Here is a 23,532-nt window from a genome sequence, read left to right on the forward strand (position 1 = left end):
TATTTATATCGGAAAACCCAAAGTGAATAATCTTGTGATAAACATGCTGAAATTGTTTTGCTTCCTATAAAAAAAGTTTCTAAATGGTGCAGAAATTTGTGGAAATATATTAAGATTAGATATTTCCAAGAACATAAACTCATAGGACCAGAAGGAATCTTAGAGGTCTTCCAGTCCAAAATTCTGCCCAGGACAGGAATCCTCAGACCAATCCAAACAAATGACTGTCCAGCCTTTATTTGAAACCTCCAGTAATGGAGTTCCATGTTTCCAGAAAAAGGCTGGCTGTTCCATTGCTTAGGAGCTCACAGAGTCAGGATTTCCTCCTTGCTTCAAGTTTGGAGCTCTTTCTAAAGCTTCCACTATTAGTTCTTGTCCTTCTTTCAGGCCCCATGGAGAATAAATCTACAGGTAGTCCCTTGGTTAATGATCACTTTATCAGAGGCTGAAGTTACAGGTGGCGAGTGAGTGATGTTTATGACCAATCCTCAAAGTTCTCACTATCCCAGAGCTTTTGGTGATCACAATTTGGGTGCTTGGTTCACACTAATGACAGTTGCATCATCCTGAGGTCACATGATCATCATTTGCAACTTTCCTGCTGGTTTCCCATAAGGAAAATTAATGGGGATGCTGGCAGAGAAGGTAACAAGTAGCTCTTGTTAAGTCGTTCCCATTCCTGCTGTTTTTTCTCATGAGGAACTAGACTGCCAAGTACAAGATCCTGAAGAGTCATTTCCTGTTCAGCACCAAATGTCAGCTGCTTCTTGTCCTCTTGCTATCTACACTTTCTTCCTACTTACAGCTGTTGGAAAATTAGAAGCAGGTTTGGGCCCTGGTTTTCTAAATCTCTTAAGTAATTTGCTCACAGCGTGGCCTAAACTGTTGAGCCAGACATACATTAGGAAGTTTTAATAATCTTTTTGATGAACACATTTAATTAGTTCTCTTTTCTGAAGGCTTCCTAAAAAATTGTTTTGTTCTGGAATATACTGAATTAAAGACTTGCAAATCCACTAATTATGCAGAGAAAGAATACAGTTAATTCCTCTTCAGTATTAAGGAAGAGACTATAGCAAGTTTCATGAGATCGTTTAATTAAATGCAGTATATGTTTCCTGATATGCAATACACAGTATTAAGAGTACGCTTGAATTCAATAAAATACAAAATTATAACAGTGGTAGTGATGAATTTGCCAGCAATATTTGGGCTCTCAAATGGTAAAGAAGAATAGGAATATTTTTAGTAGATGCCTGAACTAGAGCAAGGTCACTGTGCTTATTTGGAGAGAGAAGGCATTCCCATAAATGGGTGCCACAACTAAAAAAAAATGCTTTTTATGGATGATCTTCCTGAAATAATTAGCCAAATATGCACTGTCACATTCTCTGTGAGACATGGGCTCATTTCTCACTCTACATTACACTAACTCTTGCTTTCCTGTTGGAGGGGGATGAAAATAATGTTTTGTTCTTTCTTTTTACAGACCTTGAAACATGCCATTAATCAAAAGGAACATTGAACCTCGGCACCTCTGCCAAGGAGTTTTACCCGAAGGAATTACTAGTGAATTGGAATGTGTAACCAATAGTACTCTTGCTGCCATCATACGTCAGCTAAGCAGCTTAAGTAAGTTCCTTGAGTTGTTTTTTAATGCTATTCTTTATTTTTTTCTTCCTATTTTTATATGGAATATTGAGGAACATGGGGCATCTTTCAAGTTTATCTTAAGTTTTGTGACAGAAGCACATGTGCTGTGAAAGGGACACAGTGAAGTGGGATGGATTCTAATCTGCCTAAACTTCATATGTTGGGGTAAAGGTAAAGCACATGTGTGCTAGTCGTTTCCAACTCTAGGGGCCGGTGCTCATCTCCGTTTCAAAGCCGAAGAGCCAGCACTTGTCCGAGGACGTCTCCGTGGTCATGACTAGACGCCAAAGGCGCACGGAATGCTGTTACCTTCCCACCATAGTGGTCCCTATTTTTCTACTTGCATTTTTACGTGCTTTTGAACTGCTAGGTTGGCAGAAGCTGGGACAAGTAACAGGCGCTCACTCTGCTATGCGGCATTTGGGATTCAACCTGCCAAACTGCCGATCTTCTGATCGACAAGCTCAGCGTCCTAACCCACTGAGCCACCGCGTCCCTTTATGTTGGGGTTCCTTACCCTATAATTCCATATTTTAAATGCCTAGTTTTTATAGATGAAACTAAGAACAGCAGGAAAAATGTAAGGATTTTTGGTTGGGTATATCTATTTTTGCTTCATAGCTGTTTGCTTCTTCATATCATTCTGGGGACTTGTAGCTGTCCTGGCCATTCAGAGAGGTTATAAATTGCAATGTTATTTTGGAAGTTCAACTGTATTTTTAAGCAGTAGTCATCAGTCAAGTTGAAAGATACTGGATGATTCTATATAGAATTGCTTACAAAAAGCCCTCAGGATTACAGTAAAAAAATATCTTGAAGAATTTTTATAATATTCTTTAAAAATGTCAGAATGTTACAGGATCTGGTATCATCATTAAATATTTGTAAATAAATAAATAAAAACATGTATTTCTAAGCTGGGGAACATGATCCTATTTTTTCTCTCTAGGCAAACATGCTGAAGATATATTTGGTGAGTTGTTTAACGAAGCCAACAACTTTTACATCAGAGCAAATTCTCTTCAAGACAGAATTGACCGTCTGTCTGTCAAGGTTACTCAACTGGATTCAACTGTGGAAGAAGGTAGGCAGTTTCATGCAGGTATTATGCCAAAAGTACTATGGACAAAAAGACGTAGTTAACTATACAGCAATTATTACTTTTTATGATGTAACTGATCTCTTAAAATAGTATCTGCTTCAGAAAAAGACCCACATTTGTATGTGGGATAGGAGCAGCAAATTAATCAATTTAATAAAATCTCTTAATATTTTTTGACAGATAAATTCTCTCCGTGCCTCTTTTTGCAATGTGCTTGTTATATTGCTTGAGGAGGATCTTTCCAAGTTGGCTTAGCAGTCCTCATATAAAAATACTCTAGAATATGTCTTAATGTTCTTTTAACAAAATTTTAGCATTTAGGCCATTTTGTACAATCCATATTCAGTATTTTGCTAGAATGATTTTACTTTAATGGGAAGAATACTATTCATTGAATGTTAATGAAGTATTGCTATTAAAAAAGTAATGATTAAAGAAAGAAGCTATCCTATTATGACAATTATGACTTCCTATGAAATGCTTTATATATCTATCAAAATCAGTGAGACGAACAAAATTATATTGTTTTTTTCTTTTGTTTTTACAAGAGTTGTCAGAGAAAGGAAAAGAAACAATACTTATAGGAATGTGTGTGTGTGTGTGTGTGTGTGTGTGTGTGTGTTTTCTGAGGTTTTCGCGGGTGTTTGTATGTGGATCTTTGGTCATTCGGGTTTTTTTCCGCGTAGAATTGAAGGTATAGGAGCAACGTTTCGACGGAATCCCATCCGTCATCCTCAGGCTGGTGGCTTCAGCTTCCTTCTTCTGGGAGAAGCATGTGGTAGTGGCTGTTTGTTCCTCTTTTTTAAACTGCCAGACGGGGTGTGTTCTGTGGGTGGAGGTGTGCTCTGATTGGGTGGGGGACTAGGTGTGTTCTGATTGGGTGGGAGTGTGTTTTGAATGGTGGGTGTGTTCTGATTGGGTGGGTGTGTGTTTTGAGTGGATGGGCTGGTCTCAGCTGCCAGCCTTAGACCTGAGCTGGTGAGTTGTGCTGCTTTTGTTCGGCTTCGTGTTTGTGGTGGTGCCATGTTTTTATAGTGGGTGTCAGTTTGCTTATTGTGTGGTTTGGAGGGGTTTAAAGTGGCTGATGTTGCAGCTGTAGTTAGGTTTCTGTTTTGTGGTTGTGCGTCGTTATCATTGTGGGTTCGGATTTGCTTTTTGAATGGTTGTGTGGTGGTGATGTCATGTGATGTTATCATGAGTTTGGGTCTGGTATCATTCTTGGTGGTTGGGACTCGTCTGTCAATCAAGGCGGGTTGCTCCTACACCTTCAATTCTACGCGGGAATATATGAATATGAATATGGAATGTAAACAATAAAAGCGATACATAAAGGCTAATAAGCCACAGATCTGAATAATTCCCTATTTTAATTGTTCACAATTTTGACTCGTGCAGCACACAGTTCATATTGTACATACAAAATGAGATGCATCAGTTGTAATCATTCCTTTTAATTGCTTTTGTTCAGTCATTTCATTTGCATATTGTAAATAGCTACTCTCAGCTACTCTCAGTCTCTGTGTGGCTATCCTTTCTTTTTGCTAACAGTTTCTTTGCAAGATATTAATATGAAGAAAGCATTCAAAAGTTCTACAATACAGGATCAACAGGTTGTTTCAAAGAGCAGCATTCCCAGTCCTGTCGCTGATATTTATAATCAGAGTGACAAACCACCTCCACTGAATATTCTCACGTCATACAGGTATTGTAATTTGAAATGGATAAATCTGACCTAGCTGGGTATGAAGTTTTCTTCTTACGTATTGTATTTTCACAAGAGAAAAAAAATGTTCTACATGTATTCAGTTAACAAATGCATGTAGGAAGCATACCACAGTAGTAATGGGAGACTTCAACTATCCAAATATCAACTGTTGAGACAAACTCTGCAGTGAGCAGGAGATCAAACAGATTCCCAACCAACCTAGCCAACAACTTTGTCACCCAAAAGGTGGAGGAGGCAACTAGTTGTAAAGCTATACTCGACTTAATCCTTACAAATAGATAAGAAGTGGGACCTGACAGATTACATCCCAGAGTTCTGAAAGAGCTTGCAGATGTTATCTCAGAACTGTTGCACCACATCTTTCATAAATCCTGGAGCACCGGGGAGGTACCTGAGGATTGGAAAGGGTGCTGAGGTTCAATGCATTTTCAATAAACGGAAAAAAACGGACCCAGGAAACTACAGACCAATCAGTTTAACATCACTACCTGGGAAGATCCTATAAAATATAATCAAAAAACAGATCTGCGAATAACTAGAAGCAAACAAGGTCATAACTAGTAGCCAGTACAGGTTTGTTAAAAACAGATCATGCCAAACCAATCTTATCTCATTCTTCGATAAAGTGATTAAACTATAGACCAGTGAAACGCAGTGGATGTAGTATACTTAGATTTCAAGAAGGCATTTGACAAAGTAGACCACAACCTACTCCTTGGTAAGCTAGAAAAAGGTGGAATAGACAACACCACCACCAGATGGATCTGTAGCTGGCTGACAAACTGTACTCGCCGAGTAGTTCTCAATGGCACTACATCCACATGGAGAGAAGTAAGTAGTGGGGTACCACAAGGTTCCGTCTTAGGCCTAGTACTCTTCAATATCTGGACAATTACTTAAATATGATCCAGCAGTGTGCTGCAGCTGCCAAAAAAGCCAACATAGTGCTAGGCTGCATTAACAGAGGGATAGAATCAAGATCATGTTGAAGTGTTAATACCACTTTATAATGCCTTGGTAAGGCCACACTTGGAATATTGCATCCGGTTTTGGTCACCACAATGTAAAAAAGATGGTGAGATTCTGGAAAGAGTACAGAGAATAGCAACAAAGATGATTAGAGGACTAAAACATATAAGGAACGGCTGCTGGAATTGGGTATGTCTAATTTAGTGAAAAGAAAGAGTAGGGATGACATGATAGCAGTGTTCCAATATCTCAGGGGTTGCCACGAAGAGGGAATCAAGCTATTCTCCAAAGTGCCTGAAGGCAGCAATGGATGGAAACTAACCAAAGAGAGAAGCAACCTAGAGCTAAGGAGAAATTTCCTGACAGTTAAGAACAATTAATGAATGGAACAACCAGCCTCCGGAAGTTGTGAATACTCCCAACACTGGAAATTTTTAAGAAGAGACTGGACAACCATTTGTCTGAAATGGTATAGGGCAGGGGTCTTCAAACTTGCCCCTTTTATGATTGTGGACTTCAACTCCTAGAATTCCTCAAGCCAGCGTGCCTGGCTGAGGAACTCTGGGAGTTGAAGTCCACAAGTCATAAAAGGGCCAAGTTTGAAGACACCTGGTATAGGGGATCTTGCCTGAGCAGGGGGTTGAACTAGAAGACACCAAGGTCTCTTCCAACTCATTGTTGTTGTTGTTATTTCCATGTGGGGTATTTTTGGCAAAATATAGGCTGGATTACCATTGCTTTCTGCAGTATGAAGATATGCCTTTCCCATTGTCATTGAAGTGATTATCATCTACCTACTTTCCTGCCTGAGCAGGGGGTTGGACTAGATGACCTACAAGGTCCCTTCCAACTTTATTATTGTTTATCTTCTACATAACTGCTACCCAGTATTGGTGCCTGTTTGCTTTAGTTGGGCAACTTAGATGACTTTGGGTGTTTCTGCTGAGGTTAGATACTTTTCACATACATTCCCAGCATTCTTCACTCATTCCTCCCAGTAAAGCCCATCCAGACTACAATCTGATGGAGGCATACGTGGGGATCTCCCATAATTTTATCCCTATAGCAACAACTCTGGGAAATAGGTTGGGCCCAAAGGTCTCCTGTGAGCTCTTTAGGCGAATATGAAGTATGCCCAGTAACTTCTCTTAGGCTATGCCTGGCAGAACTCTCTCCAAAGGTATTCAAGGATCTTTTCCATTGGAAATTTAACTTTTTTTTATGGAGAGGTAATAGTGACCCGTTCCTCTTTCAGAATAAATATTTATCTGCTGCTTTACACGAATTCTGCATTAGCATACTGAGTCGAGCATCAGGAGTGGCCATTTAAAATAGTGTTTTGTTCCACTTTTTTTTACAGAGATGATAAAAAAGATGGCTTAAAATTTTATACTGATCCTTCTTATTTCTTTGACCTCTGGAAAGAAAAAATGTTACAAGATACAGAGCATAAGAGAAAAGAGAAGAGACGACAGAAGGTAAATCAAAACAGTTCTTTAAAAAAAAATAAACATAATTTATCAATCATATTTTAGGATAAATAGCTTATACTGTATTTTAACAATGTTCCTGACATAGGAATGGTTGTGAAAGCCAAAGCTGTTCTGTATTTCAAACTATTCCTTTACCTTTCATTTTAAATGTGTGCTTTCTTATTTGCATTTTGAAAAGAAAAATATTCTGGAGATTTGTTAATGGAGCATTTAGAGAAACTCCCAGTTAGTTTTACAATATAACTAAATTTTGGAAGATATTTTGCATTATTACAAAAATTTCATAAAATCCTTCAGAGTTTCTGTCTAATGCAAACTGAAGAACTTTTCCATTATTTTAAGCTTCAGCTTTGAAGGATTAGCATAGTTCTATTATAACTGTGCTGCATAAATAATGGATTACCGTAATTGAGGAATGAAGTTTGCTGCTTTGAATGTGAATGCATATAAATGAGATCATGAAGGAATGTTACCTGAATTCTCCATTTTCGGATCGTAGAGTTGTAATAAAATTCAGGAATTTGATAGCGTACGTTTTGAAATAAGTGTGTATATGTGCTATGTGAGCAATCCCTGGAGCTCTGAAACTAATTAAGTGACTGAAACTCTCAGGTAATGCGTAAAAAGCAACAGAATTAAAAGAGTAATTCTTGTTTTGTTTTGTTTTTCTTAACTGTGCCACAAAAGACAAGTTAGTGGATCTAGAGGCTCTGTGGAAATAGGAATATCACATTGCAGTGATTGGGTGACCTATATTGTTTTTCTTCTACGAGGAACTTACATTTTGTCAGTATGATGACACAAACAATAAGCACATAGTAAAGGAGATTAATAACTGTGGGAAACAGGGATTTGGTAGGACATTATGGAGAAATGTGGTTGGAAAAACAAATCTAACAGATGCTGCTAGTGTTTTTTATGGTATTCATTTTGTGAATTGCTTCGCTGAGAATTTTCCCCTCTTAACTACATTTACGGAAAGTCCTTGATTTGCAACTGGTCGCTTAATACCCATTGAAAATTACAACGGGCCCAGAATGGGTGCTTAATGGCCCATAAGGCATTTTTGACCATCATGAAATATCTCACATCCGTCCCTGTGGTCATGTGACAGCATTTTAGGTGCTTGGCAACTGACTCACCTATTTGACTAGTTGTAGAATTCTGCGGTCACATGACTGCAATTTGCAATGTTTGTTGCCAGTTTCTAGCAAAAAAAAAATGCCCATTTGGAAAAATAGTTTTGCATTTACATCTGTGAATTTGCTAAACAAGTGTGGGTGATTCACTGAAAATCCATTGCAGAAAATGTCGTAAAATGGGGTCTAATCACATAGGTCCCTCGAGTTACAATCGTAATAATTTAGGATGAAAAATCCAGTCCCAATTGTGAATGTAAGTCAAGGACCCTCTTTATTAAGAACCAGTGAATTTCTCTCAAAGTCAGTTGTTTTATCATGATGATCCATATGATTAAGAACCTGTCATCACGCCTCAGGCAGCACCTGATAGGTTCACCTGGTTCAGTGTCTGTCTATCTACTATGACAGTAATAAGCAGGAAGTAAGCACTTATTCAAAATGATCAGCACTCTGTAAATCTGAAAAGGTAGTTCTCATTTAGTGACCATTCACAGTTACCACAGTGATGAAAAAGTAACTTTACAACTAGTCCCCACATTTACGACCTTTGCAGGTCTGTAAAGTAAATGAAAGCTGCAGTAAAATTGTAAGCACACTCTTGATATCACTTAGTGACTGTTTTCGCTTAACAATTAAGTTGTCAGTTCTAAACAAGGTCTCTGAACATAGACAGCCTATACTAGGGTGTCAAACTGCCAGCCCGCGGGCTGGATGCGTCATGCCGAAACCGCACCCACCCCATTGCTGGCAGTGGAAAAAAAGTCATGATACGTCGCAACACATCACATGATGTTGTGAGTTTCACACCCCTGACCTATACTGTAAGAATTAATTAATTAATTAATTAATTAATTAATTAATTTTATTTGTATACCGCCCTTCTCCCGAAGGACTCAGGGCGGTGAACAGGGCAATACATGTTAAAAAACAGAATACAAAAATTAAAAAAAGATTAAACAAGTGCCCAGAACTCTTAGATAGATTAAAACGCATTTAAAAGTAATAAAAACCCAACCCCCTTCCATCAGGCCAGGCCAGCTTATTCAAAAAGATACGTCTTTAGATCGCGCCGGAAGGAGCGAAGGTCGGGCGCCATCCGGAGCTCAACCGGAAGATGGTTCCATAAATCCGGCGCGCCCACAGAGAACGCCCTCCCCCTGGGGACCACCAGTCGGCATTCTTTGACCGGTGGCACCCTGAGGAGACCCTCTCTGTGGGAGCGTATTGGGCGGAGGGAAGTTGATGCCGGCCGCAGGTGCTCCCCAAGGTATTCCGGACCCATGCCATGTAGGGCTTTGTATGTCAATACCAGCACCTTGAACCTCACCCGGAAGACAACTGGGAGCCAATGCAGCTCGCGGAGCAGAGGTGTAACATGGGAGTATCGGGAGACTCCCAACACAACTCTCGCGGCTGCATTCTGTACCAGTTGGAGCCTCCGAGTGGTCTTCAAGGGCAGCCCCATGTAGAGAGCGTTGCAGTAGTCTAAACGAGAGGTCACGAGCGCATAAGTGACCGTACGCAGGGCATCCCGGTCTAGATAGGGCCGCGACTGGTGCACCAGGCGAACCTGGGCAAAGGCCCCCCTCGTCACGGCCACTATATGATCTTCCAAAGTAAGCCGTGAATCTAGGAGGACTCCCAATTTGCGAGCCCTATCTACAGGGGGTAATAGCTCACCCCCCATAGAAAGAGATGGGATATTCTGAAGCTATTTGAAAGTTATATGCATCCAAACCTTGAAAACACTGTTTGATTTGGCTTTAAAAAATTGTCCAAATTCCTAAGCTATTGAACAAGTATCTAATCAGTTAACATGAGAAATGCTTGAGAGAAACAAAATCAAACTGCTTGGCTCAGTCTTAGGAAATGTGGAAATCAGCTTGTTTCAGAATAAATACATGCTTCATTTGAGGAACAAAATTAAAAGTTGAATAGGCTTAATTTGCAGCTGGAAGACAAATTCAACAAAAGGCTATTTGTACCGACTCACATTTAATGAGAAAATATTTTCAAGATACTTAATGTGATGTATTGAAAAACTATTGATTTGTTAGTCCAATTGCTTTGACTAGATCGTATAGAGGAAGTTTTGCAAACTATAACATTAGAATCCTTTCACCGGAACAAAAAAAGTGAATATGTGACCATGAGATGTCCATATGCTATAAATGCTATAAACATAGCTGATATTTTGTTATATAAATAACCAAGGGAATCTAATATATGCTTTGATTATGCTTGGCTCACCTGCACATCTTATTTCCATATTCTTAACAGCATTAAACTTGCTCTTTCCTTGTTTCTCTCTTTTGCATGCTTTATTGCTTTTTTATATTATATCAGGATCAAAAACGTATAGATGGCACAACTCGTGAGGTGAAAAAGGTTAGAAAAGCAAGGAACAGGCGCCAGGAGTGGAATATGATGGCCTATGACAAAGAACTTAGACCAGAAAACCGGTTGTCTCAGAATGTTTACCCTGGAGCGTCTTCTGAAGGGGGTCTCTGCTCTGAAACTAGGTCTGTGGATAATAAGATTTATATATTCAGTGGTGCTTAGTATCCTTCGTGTGTGCGGATTTATAACTTCCACTTGTATAAGATAGATTTATCTTTCTTTTTTAGATTGGATGATTTGGGGAATTTGGTGTCTGCATTCTCCTGAATTAGGTTAACCACGAAGACTTATTTTTAAAAGATTTTTGTTTTTTGCAGCAGCCTGTTGCAGCAAAAAGTAATGTAGAAACCTGGGACAGAAAATGGCCCCTTTCTGTGTCAGGCAGTGTGCTTAAAGCAAAGGTGTTAAAAAAAACCTCATGAGATATCTGTATTGTTGTCCTTGAGCTTAGCCCAGGCATGTCAAACGTCGCGCGACGTATCGGAACTTTTTCCCATTGCCGAAAATGGGATGGGCGCAGTTTCTCCGTGACGCTCTGTCCCGCGGGCCAGCAGTTTGACACCCCTGGCTTAGCCAGAGGCCTCTATGTTCAAGTACAGTGTTTAAATTAGATTGGTCAGGCATTATTTCATTTTTGTGGTGCTACTTGGTTTGAAGAATGGAACACATACAACAAATAGTGCAGCCCAAGAACTTCACTGTTCCATTAACATCTGTTGTGGTTTGCCTATGTCATGTTGTATTCATTTTAAAGCTTGGGCATACAAAAGCTTTGTAACTAACTATTGCATAATCAAGTTTTAAAACAATTTTTTTATTTCTAGAATTTCTAGCCAATAGAAATTGTCTGCATTAAGAAGATATTTTCCAGTTTATAATATTTTGTGTGATATTTTAATAACAAGTTCTGATCTCTCCATCTGAAAGAGTCACCTCTTTCTACCTCTCTTTTGTAATCCTACTGATTCTGTTATCTTAGTTAATTCACATCTTTCAAGCCTTTTGGTCTACTGTCTTTTTCTGCCTGTCTTTATTTATTTGTGACTTAGCAAAATAAAAACCTTGCTTTGCTTTGCTTTGTTGTAAACAGATTGTAATAAGCAACAATTCCATTAAAATAAGCACACCTAGGTTCAAAACTGTTTTTTGTATCTTGCATAGAAAACATATATAACATTGTTCTATGTAACATATGCCTGTCCTAATGCAACTCTTGGCACATGAAATTCTCGTGTTTCCATCCTGTACATAATCCTTTTTGTTGTATTTGATTTGTATTGTGCCCATTATGATTCAGAGAATTCACAAGCTGAATTCAAGCCGGCATCAGCAAGTTAATGTGAGAAAAGTAAGGTCCAGAAGAGAAGAGTGGAAGAGAAGGAAAATGGGCACTGGGTTCATAAGTGACATAAAGAAACAAGAGCAGGCAGGAGGCATAAAAGAGTCCCAGATGCCCAGAGGGATTGTCTTTCTTTTTATTGAAAGCTCTAGTGCTTTGTTAACTTCCTGGCTTTCCATCTGAATAAGATGATAAGCATCTGTTTCACTTATTTTTAACCATGTGACAATATGGCATAATTTGTTTTACTAATTCAGCTTCTCTGCAGCATAGGGATGCAAGGACAGTGTTGCTTGGTTTTAACTGCTAAGTACTAAGCTGTTTTCTAAGCTTTGTGACCAGCTAACAGTTCTCTCTCTCTCTCTCTCTCTCTCTCTCTCTCTCTCTCTCTCTCTCTCTCTCTCTCTCTCTCTCTCTCTCTCTCTCTCTCTCTCTTCAGATAAAATTAATTTTATGCAAAAAAAAATCCCAGGAAAAAGTTCCACATTAAAAAACAGTTAAATTTTAGGGTGCATATTTTAAGACAGGCATTGCTGAGAGTTTGGAAGAAGTATAGACATAAGTTGAGTTGCAAGATACCATTGTGGGCAATTCCAAAACACGCAATAGAAAATATACATGCTGGCTTCAAACATGATGTGACTACATACAAGGAGATCCTAAGTTTGGAAAGAAATGTCTGGTGTTTGAAGTCATATAGCCTCTTGCGAGAAGAGAAGGTTGTTCAAAACTGGTTTCAATATACTCAGCTACGGGCCAGGTGGAAAGAAGACCAGAAAAATGGTTTTACAATGACTGATGAAAATTTGATAAAGCAAGTTAGAAATCAGGGACCAGCACATATCAAACGGATATATCTTGCATTGATAGAGATTGACTCAGAAACAGAGCTTGTTAAGGATTGTATGATAAAATGGGCCCAAAACATCCAGGAAGTTATCACAATGGACACGTGGGAAAAGATTTGGGTGAGGAACGTAAAATTTACACAAGCTCAAAATCTAAGAGAGAATTTTTACAAAATGTTTTATAGATGGCATTTAGATCCTAAAAAGCTTGCAAGTATGTATCCGAATTATCAGCCTAAATGTTGGAGGTGCGGTGATGAAGATGCAACATATTTTCACATATGGTGGACATGTAAGAAGGTTAAGGCTTTTTGGATAAAAGTCTGGTGGAATATGCAGAAGATTTTTAAACAGAGGATAAAGTTTTGTCCGCAACTTGTTTTGTTGGGAATAATTACAGACGCTACAGTTGTGGACACCAAGTTGATGTTAAACTTAATTACGGCAGCAAGACTTTTGATAGGTCAATATTGGAAGAAAGAGGAACTGCCGACCATAGAAGAGTGGACTTTAAAGGTTTCCGACCTGGCAGAGATGGCGAAGATTTCGGCCTATTTGAAAGATCATTCGCAAGAACGCTATATTATGGAATGGAGAAAATGGATTGAGTTTATCCAGAACAAGTATAGGGTTAAGAAGTTTTATGTAGCATTTGAATAAGTCTTTCGTTTTTGTTTTTTTTTCTTTTCTTATTTTAGTTTCTTTTTATACATATTTAATATTACTAAGGCTTGTTTTATCCTATATAAGCTAGAGAGTGATGGATTTTAGAGTTTATAGTTGTTAGTATATGATTGTTTATGATTGCTTTTTATATATATACCTTGTATTTAGCTCTGGGAAGTCGGGGGGGGAGGGGGAGGGGGGAGGGGGGGAGGTAGGGGGGGGAGGAGGGAGGGGGAAGGGGGGATTTTTAAAGGAAAATTGTATGTTAAAACTTTTCAATAAAAAAAAATAAAAAACAGTTAAATTTTTGTAATGGGTTTGATTTTGATAAAACGTAATAATCTGCCTTTATCTGTAATTTTACTTTCATCTTCTGATTTTTCTTGCTGATGTTCCTTGTCTGCCTTGATATATTTTGGAATATATATCCTATAATTTGAAAATTAGAGAAAAGTTGTTTTTTGTGAATGTGGCTTACATTTTAAGTTGCTTTAACTTTTAATGTTGCATTAATAACTCATCTACTAACAAGCTGTAAAATGTTAAATAAATGATCATTTAAATTGAGTGAGCCTACTATGTTTTGTTCATGGTTCCTCTTATTCTTGTTTTTAATTTCAGATCCCATGCTTCAGATGTTACCAGTTATTCATATCCTGCTACTCCAAATCATTCAGTCCACCATCAGTTTTGCCATGTGCCTTCATGTGGAACAGGAGATGGATCTCAGTTTATGCTTGCAAAACAGGGCCTTGAACATGAATATAGGTCATCTTCTACAACAATGCAACATGCTACTTTGAATAGGCCTCAAGAACCACCCCCACCCCCACCGCAAATCTTAGATGGTGCTCTGGGCACCGTTGCATTGATACCAGCAGATTATGGGTAAATAGATAGTTTGGTCCTCATGTTAAACCAGAGTTCCCCAACATTTCCAGTTTTGCTGATTGGTAGAGAGAGGGGAGAAAGGGAATGGTTCCACAAGCAGTGGTCAAGCGAATGTGTGCAGCTCCATTTGCATGAGCAATGGGCACACGCGCCCACCGCTCACTCAAATGGAGCGCACACACTCACCCACTGCTTGGCAGGTGGGGATGTGTGTGTGTGCACTCACCCCCTGCTTCATGTGGCCTGGTTCTGAACAGCTCACTGCCCGATAAAGGGCTGTGGCCTGGGGTTGGAGTTAAACAGTGATCAGCAAATGTAAGTAAACATATGATGCAACTGGATGATTGACTAGAAAATTTTCTTTGTCAGTTTGGAAAAAAATAGAACAGGAAGACAATGAATCAGATGGTTAAATGGGACTGCAATAGTTTTAGAATTGCTGTGTTTAATACCTGGAGGGCAGGCTGAGATGGCAAGCATCTGTAGAATCATAAGTGGCTGTATCTGACTTGATGGAGCCTAACTATTTAAAACGCTTTTCTCCTGCTCTTCAAGAGTGCCATAGTAATAGCTTCTGGATCATGAAGAACAAACAAGATAGGGGCAAGGTTTGCTCATTATGAATGTTCAAAGTATCAGTGGTGTGTGGATTGTATGCTGAACTGCATGTTGTTAACCATACTCAGAGATTTATTTTCTTAAATAAAATATCTAAGCAAAAAAAGTTACTACTTCCCAGAGATACTTTGAAGCTGTTGAGCTAAAATTTTAATATGGGGAAAATTATGTTGAGACTGGAAAATAGTGTGTAATTTGTTCCTAATCATTTGTGCCTTAGAAATTGTAGAGAATACTTATAGCTTGGATTGAAGATTTAAGCAGAGATTTGTCCTCCAAGCTTGCTGCTTGGCTCCCGGATGTTTCATTTCCAAACTTAGTAACATCTTCAGCAGGGTTTTGGAGGGAAGTTTAGTTTATAGTTTAGTAATGAAACATCTGGTAGCTAAGCAATAAGCTCGGAGGACAAACCTCTGCCTAAATCATGTATGCCTTCCTGATTAAATAAGAGCCAACTTGGAAAATATTGATGCTGTAAATAAATGTTCTAGTTATACTGGGGAAAAATGTAAGTGAAGTGAATATTTTTAAAGCTCAAATCAAATAGAACATTAATAGATTCTAACTTTGCAGATCTACTTGATAACTTCAACCAACAAGTATTTTATTCTGTTTTATGTATAGGATGATTGCAGCTCAGATGGCGGATTATTACAATCCTTCAGGAGGACCACCCTTTGCGTCACCACTTACGATTCCTTCTGCCCAGACTGCTTTTGTTAGTCCTCTCCAAATCCCTGTGCTACCTACCCATTCTGGACTAGTGGCTGGTACTCTGTACTCTGCTACTCTTCATCTTCCTTCTACTGGGCATATTGTTACAGCTCCTTCTCCTCCTGGCCCACCTCCTCTTCCTCCAGGTCCCCCTGCTGCAGGATCTTCTCTTTCATCCTCTCCATTGCATACTCCTGCAGTAGCTGAGGTTAAAAGCCAGGAGTCTATCCAGTCACCCAGCAGCGGTGCTCGAAGTGATCTTCTTGCTGCTATTCGGATGGGTAAGACTTCCAAATTCTGACCTGGGCTTTTAAATATGATGGGCTTTGGGTCTTCAGCGCTTGCATAATGTAACTAGAGATCTCTGTTCCACACTGTGTTTTAGGCTGAAAGCAGTATCTCAGCTTTCTTGTTTTCTGTTGCATTTATAGTTTTCTTTTGAGGAACAATCATCGGCCACAGAAGCACAGTGTGGTTGTTCTCGAACTGCTTTTAAATGCTTGCCCAATCTTTCTCAACATGTACCTTCTGGGTGTAATTTGTCCATCATGTACCATACCATTTGGACAGCCTGCCTGGTAAATGATGAATGTGGTAGGTCAATATATGTAGGAACTTAGGAGAGTCATTTGTCTGAGGCAGAAGGGAAACTTGCTTCTTCCTCCCCTGCAGCTCTTTCCTAGCCGCAGCTCTCTTGTTATACCCTCCAGCCACAGGTCTCCATCTTGGTTCTTTCTTAGAGGGATCTTTTTCCTTCTGGAGAGCCAGTCTTTCTGTTTTGCTGCCATCTTGCAAAAATGCAGTGATGTTAACTTGCTTCTTAGCAAGGAAAGAGAGAGAGATGATGGTTTCTTTTCTCTCCCAGTGAGGAGAAAAAGTGGTCCCTGCAGCACAAAATACATGGTGGGTATAAGTGAAGGAAGTTGTAGGTGCATGCACACCCACGGATACTATAAGTAGCCAATTGCCTTGGATAGACCAACTTTTGAGCTTGTAATTATGCATTTAACTACATCTGAAAGTATCAAAAAGCATATGAACCATATAGATTTTATGTAAATAGGTATTGGGAACTATTTTAAATCCTAAGTTATTACTATTGTTAACTTGAATAGATAATTACCCTATCCACATAGAATAATATTCAGATGAATGTTGAGCTGTTTATACCACATATGGTTATAGGAAAAATACTCTAAAAATATAGACGTTGAAGATTTTAATATACTTAAATAAGTCATTGGCTTATTTAAGACATCAATAGGGACATTTGGCTTTTTTATAATTTTCATGCTTGGTAAGCATAAATGATTACTAATTATGTTAATTCTGGCACATTTTCACAAATGCTTGAGTCCTGTGTATTTGTAAGGTTTTTAAGGGAAAAAATGAGCACGAAAACTTGTGTTTCTTTGCTTGTCTCAGGAATCCAGCTGAAAAAGGTACAAGAGCAACGTGAACAGGAGGCCAAGCGTGAGCCAGTTGGAAATGATGTGGCCACAATTCTTTCTCGACGGATTGCAGTGGAATACAGCGATTCGGATGATGAGTCAGAATGTGATGAAAATGACTGGTCAGACTGAAAATGAAGATCCGGTACCAAAGCATTCAATGTGAAGTGACCTAGGAAATCATTTATAGTCTACCCCGGCAGTACTGGTATATACCAGTAGTAGAACAAACAGGCTTACTTGGTGATGTTCAGGTTGATATAATTCAGTTACTTTAGATCAGTGTTTCTCAACTTGGGGAATTTGTCTGGACTTCAGTGCCCAGAATTTCCCAGACAGTGTGCTAGCTGGGATATTCTGAGAATTGAAGTCCTGACATCTTAAAGTTGCCAAGGTTAAGAAACACTGCTTTAGTGTTTCTGCAGATGAAAAAAAAATGAACTCTTTATTTTCAGTTTTTGCTGCATCAATTGCAGCAAAGCAGGGTTTTTTGTACGTATAATTATTTTAATATTTTAATATTACAAGCAATTACTTTATCATGGCAAAGCAATATTTTTAAGCAATGAAATGTCATTGATTCTTCCACTTTGACTCATCTTCATTAACATGCAAAAATTGCTAGCAGCTAGTTATCTCTTCTTTATTAAAAAAAAATCAACCACCCTGTAACTGCAAGAATCTCATGAATGAGTTTCTGTTCACCATAATTATATTTCCAAATACTCTGGATCTGGATCTATTCAAATAGCATATATGGAGAAGAAGGTTGACAGCATAAAAACTACGGCTGTGTAAAAACCATCTGGAAGGGTGATACAGAATGAATCTGAATGATTTTGCACAATCCTGTGGAATGCCAAATGCCTTTCCTCCTTGCTAATTTGGTTCAGCTTTCATAATCTGTTTTTTAAATTCATCCAGTTTATGTTGAGCGCATTGACCTTATGGTTCAGTGAATAATATAATTGAATTTATAGATATATTTATGAATAGTTGGGCTCCAAAGATAAGATCGATTAACTACCCAGGCTCCTCTTACACCATTATTATGGGTTAATGGCCTCATTTACGATTGGTTTCCTCATACAAATACAACCTTAATTATTGAAATGTGTGTTCCAGATTGATTAATATAATTTTCTTACTTCTCATTTATTATTTAAAGAGCTGCTTATATTACATATAAGGTAGACTCATAATGCCTTTGGCCAGCCTATAAAAATGAACTGGAGTCATCATTTTTAAAAAATGGCAGTTTCTATTTACACTTTATGTCTACCTTAATTTACTTTATACTTTTCAATTACTTTGAAATTACTCAGGGTTGAAAACAGAATGGGATGCCTCTATTCAAGGTACTGTTTTTGTATTATTATTTTTATTTAGATTTTTTAATCCCACCTTTATTATTTTCATAAATAACTCAGAGGTGAACGTTCCTAATACCCCCTACTCCTCCTATTTCCCCCCAGCAACAACCTCTGAGGTCCGTTGGGCTGAGAGAGAGTGTCTGGCCCAAAGTCATGCAGCCAGATTTTGTGACTATGGCAGGACTAGAATTCACAGTTTCATTGTTGTTTTCAAATATCTGATTCTATAAGACATTGTTACAGTGTTTTGAGGGAACAGAGTTAGCACTGCCCAGAAAATGCCCTTTCCTACTTTTCCTATTGTTTTATTCTAGCTGGCAGAACAAAGGAACATCCTCTCCTCAAATCTTGCAAGATAGAACAGGCTGCTAAATCTCCTTTGTAGTGGGTAAACTGCCACCAGTTTTCACTTACTAAATCTCAGGCTAAACATGTAAGAATCCAGAGTTAAGGGACTGGACATTAAAAGTACGATTGGTCTGTTTTATTTTTTTTAGAGTTTCAGCCAGTCGTTAATTCTCTTGCTCCTATTATTACTTGCCTATAGAAAGCAAGACACGGTATATATGACAAGCATTAAATGCCAGGTCAGTTAATAAAAAGGCTCTCTTTATCTATGGCCTCATTGGAGAAGAGCAGGCTGACCGGGTATTCATCATCAAAACCTGGCTGACTCCAGAAGGGGGAGTTCCCCTCTTAGACATATGTCCAACTGGCCTTAGGGCTTTGCACTAGTCAAGACCCAGGGTAGACAAGGTGGAGCAACAATAGTCATCCGAGAATCTCTTTGGGCCTTTAGGTGCCCTGCTCCACAAATTTCCACTTTTAAAACCCTCTCTTGAAACTGGGATCATGGGATTGTTGCTACTGTACCAATCTCCCTGCTGCGTAATAACCTCCCTGCCTGTGCTGTTGCAGGCCATCACAATGGCATGGTATTGTGCTGGTTCAGCTCCTTTCTCCAAGGTCGATCTCAATCAATATTGCTAGGGAGTGAGAAGTCCAGCTAACATCTTTTCCCTTTGTGGAGTGGCTCAGGGCTTGGTACTCTGTTGTATACCAGTTGTACCCTTTCCTGGATTATGAAGCCCTGCACTCAGCCTTGGACTACTGCAATGTGCTCTACATGGAGCTACCATTGAAGAATATTTGGAAGCTTCAGCTGGCACAAAATGCAGCAGCACAGTTTTAGGGGCTCCTACAGGTGCTCATGTTGCACAAGCTGCACTGGTTGCCATTTTGCTTCCAGATGTATTTATTTATTTATTTAAGAAACGTACTTGGCATCTGTTCCTGTCTGCCCTCTTAACTTTAGCTCCCCCTCCCCCCTCCAGATTATTCCTTTAAATAGGAGATGTTATGTCATTAATGTTTTCAACATTGTGCGTCTGGTAGATCTCATTAGTGAGATACAGTTCACTTTTCATTTTACCCAATGCTGCATAAACAACTTGACCAAATAAAGATAGTTCTCACTTAATGAATTGCTTGTTTAATGGCTGTTCAAAATTATAGTTGTGCTGAAAAAGGAGTTATAACTGGTCCTCAAAATTCTGGCCGTCACAACATCGTTACAATTATGCGATTGCAATCTGGGTTCATGGCAACTATATAATAGTCACTGCATCCCACGGTCATGTGATACAGTTGTCTTCTGACAAGCAAAGTCAGTATGGAAGCTGGCAAGAAGTTGCAAGTTGTAGCCACATGTCATTGCATTTAACAACTATGAATGATTTGCTAACAACTTCACCTGGAATTGCCATTGTACATTGGGCACAATCATGTTATTTTTTAAATCTATTTATTAATTACAGTTATGTGGCTGCCCACCTCACAAGAAGCAACTCGATTTTTCACTTTGTGATTGTATCTCTTAGTGGCAGAATTGCTCATCTCCTTTTTCCTCTATAAGTGAGCATTAGCTATAAATTTGGTATCATAAATAAATAAAAAATAGTACCTTAAATACTTCAACTAATTCTCATTAAAACTCCGAACTTCTCCATATTGAATAGAATGAGCAAAGAGTACAGTCACTTTTTTAAAAAAAAAATCTTATAACACTTAGATCTTTAATGAAGATTTAAATTTGAAATATGGGAATAATCAGCTCTTATCCTTGCATGTGGAAATAAACAGAATTGTACAAAAAAGATGTGAGCATTGTTGATCTTGAGGATGGTCTGTTTGGTAGTGAATTCTTTGGTGTCCCAGAATTCCAGACTCCTGAATTTTAGAAAGCAAAGATGTACATTCTCATCTATGAATATAATTAACATGTTCTCTGCTTCTACATAATATGCTGAATCCTGAAACATAATTTTGGTTTGCTAGGGGTTACTTCTGCTTCCCCTAATATTTTGGTACTCTGATATTTAGAATAATGATGGCTTTATCACCAATGCATTTATTGGATTCTGGTGTATCAGATGCATCATATGTATTATGTATCCTGCAACATTAGTAATGGTCAGGAGAAAACATGTTCCTTTAGTTGAAGAAAGGTAGGTATGCAAGATGGACATGGGACTATTTTTCCTTTTTTGATGTCAAGTAATGAAATTGTTAAAGAAAATGATTCTGGTACTAAAGTTTCTTCTATTATAGATTTATTACAGTATATTTTAGAAGCAAATTAGCTGTATTTTGAATTATTTCTAAACTATCGAGTACTTATTTCTAAACTTCTAAGTAAATTATTTGTAGTTAAAATACTTCGTATTTAGGTGATTCACTTGTTTGCTTTTAACCTGAAAATATTTTTTCATCTCTTTTCAGTATTTGATCAATAAAATGTAAATTAACATGACTGATCTAAGTTTACAATTTAGACATTTTGTCTTTGTATAACTGTCTTGGGTTGTATAAAAATATTAATAAAGTTTACATTTAAACTTTTCTTTTTAAATTCTAAAGGTACTTAAAATTTCATTTGATTTCAGCTAATAGAATATGGTGTATGAGCTGTTATGTAGTAATTAATTTCTTGTTAATATTAGTTAATGTTGCTCTTCATTTTCTTTTCAGATAGATATCTGAAACTGTAATCTTCATTAAACTATTTTAACCACCTAATTAGGCATTTCAAAATGTGTAAAACCAAAGGGTAATATGCAATCATACTAAAACATTCTATTATTTCAGTGGGAGTTAGACATATGCCTCATTCTCCTGGTGAAATAAATGGATCATGCCAATTTAATTAAGTTGAACTTCATTCATACTTAGGCAAAAGTGTACTAAATTGGTAATTGCAACACACAAAATGCAAAACAAATGACCATAAAACATAAATTAACATATTGTAAGACCTGAATCATTTTTTCCCAGAAAAATGCATACTTATTAATTAATGTAAGCTAACCATTCTTTGCTTAGTTTTGTGATCAAGTAGAGCTTGTTTTGCTTGGTCATATTTTGACTTTGGTTAGAACTATTACAGAGATAGTTTGGTGTAGTGGTTAAAGGCATGGAATTTTAATCCAAAGGCACAAAAGCCTACTGGCTGACAATGAGCCAGTTACTCCCTCCTAGTTCTAGGATGAAGAATGAGAAGGAACAAAATACTCCTGAAAACAATGCCAAGAAACTACAAGGATCTGTCTATATGGTTGTTAGGAGTTAAAAGTGACTCAAAGGCATAAGGAAAACATGAAATGTTATTCAACTATGCAAAATATTAGCTTGAGGACTCCAGTATTTTAAATGGGCTAAATAATTTACATTGTTATCCACTTTCCTGTAGAAAGATATTGACCTCTGGTGGCCAGATGTTACTATTGTCACTCAGAAGTGTTTAAAGCGGGTCAGGCAAACTTCTCGGGCACTGGAGTCTATTCATAACACTGAGGGAGATGCAGAATGAGTGAAGAAATGATGGAGATTGGTGCTTGCAACAGTTCAAGGTTTTGTCAAGCTTATTTAAATAATTGGAAACAGGTAGGAGCCCTAAAGACTGAACCGCTCAGTCTCACATTAATGATGCATGTAAAGAAAGGGTTTAAGCACTATGTCACAGTGTGTGTGTGTGTGCGCACGCACATATCTGCATCCTTCCCTGCCTACCTTCTCACCTTTATGGGTGATACGTGTCTTCCTCAAGCTCAGTTTCTCTACCAGAGGCATGGGAGTTTGACAGTTGGGTGCAGTATCTTAGCTGTTCTTAGCACTGCACTCTTCTGAACGAAGAGCTCTGGTGTTATTCCTGGGATCTGTTGAAGCCACTCTCCAAGCTTAGGAGTCATAGCCTTGAGTGCTCCCACCACTACTAAGACTATTTTGGCCTCTACTTTCCACAACCTTTTTAGTTCCTCCTTCAGGCTCAGGTACTTCTCCAGCTCCTCATAGTCCTTCCTGATGTTGCTGTCACTTGGCATCACTGCATCTATCACCACTGTTGTCTTTTGGTCCTTGTCTACTACTCCAGTGTCTGGTTGGTTTACCAGTACCTTCCTATCCATATGGGTTTGGAAGTCCCACAGACTCTCAGCCCGCTTATTCTCCAAGACTTTCTGTGGAATTTCCCAAGTGAACTTGAGAAGGTCTAGCTCAGGTAGGCAACCCTGGCTCTTTTATGACTCGTGGACTCCAGCTGGCTCAGGAATTCTGGGAGTTGAAGTCCACGAGTCATAAAAGAGCCAAGGTTGCCTACCCCTGGTCTAGCTCATATTCTGTGCAGATGTTCCTGTACACTGCCAACCAGCTGGTTATGCCATTCAGTGTATGTGTACACACATACATAGCTTTAATATTTTAACAAATTTGGATTGCCCCATCACCTCCCTCTTCCTGAAATGGAGGACAGCATTGCCAATGCCAGAGGCAACAGAATATTATGCTGTTTTCATCTCTTGTATTCTGCTGTGAAACACATTCTTTCTTTTCTGCTTGCCCATCTGCTGACACTTAAAAAGAAAGTGCTTTTAGCTGAGAATGAAAGAAGATGGTCTCTCATTTCAGCCAGCTGGTGTGGAAAAGGATGCATCAGCTCTGCAAATTCATTTAAAAATGTGATTTAAGGCTTCCTTCTATGCTTTTTATGAACTTCTAATTAGATATGATCTTGGTTTTTCCTGATTTTACTGTACAGTTCCTAACTCTCCTAAACATTTGTTTGCTGGGTGGAGCTAATGCAGTCACACAAA

The 23,532-nt window shown here is 38.4% G+C and overlaps 1 protein-coding gene across 1 annotated transcript; it reads left to right on the forward strand.

Moving 5' to 3' along the window:
- Window positions 1–1,499: 1,499 nt before the first annotated feature.
- WASF3 (WASP family member 3) lies at window positions 1,500–17,144 on the forward strand (the record flags this gene model as incomplete). Its single annotated transcript, XM_083361768.1, has 8 exons — window positions 1,500–1,632; window positions 2,603–2,737; window positions 4,304–4,457; window positions 6,811–6,928; window positions 10,432–10,607; window positions 13,960–14,226; window positions 15,472–15,842; window positions 16,987–17,144. 8 exons carry the CDS (start codon window positions 1,500–1,502, stop codon window positions 17,142–17,144), a joined length of 1,512 nt encoding a protein of 503 aa, XP_083217894.1.
- Between the last annotated feature and the right edge of the window lie 6,388 nt (window positions 17,145–23,532).

This window comes from Vipera ursinii, assembly GCF_947247035.1.
Source record: "Vipera ursinii genome assembly, chromosome: 4".
NCBI lineage: Eukaryota > Metazoa > Chordata > Lepidosauria > Squamata > Viperidae > Vipera > Vipera ursinii.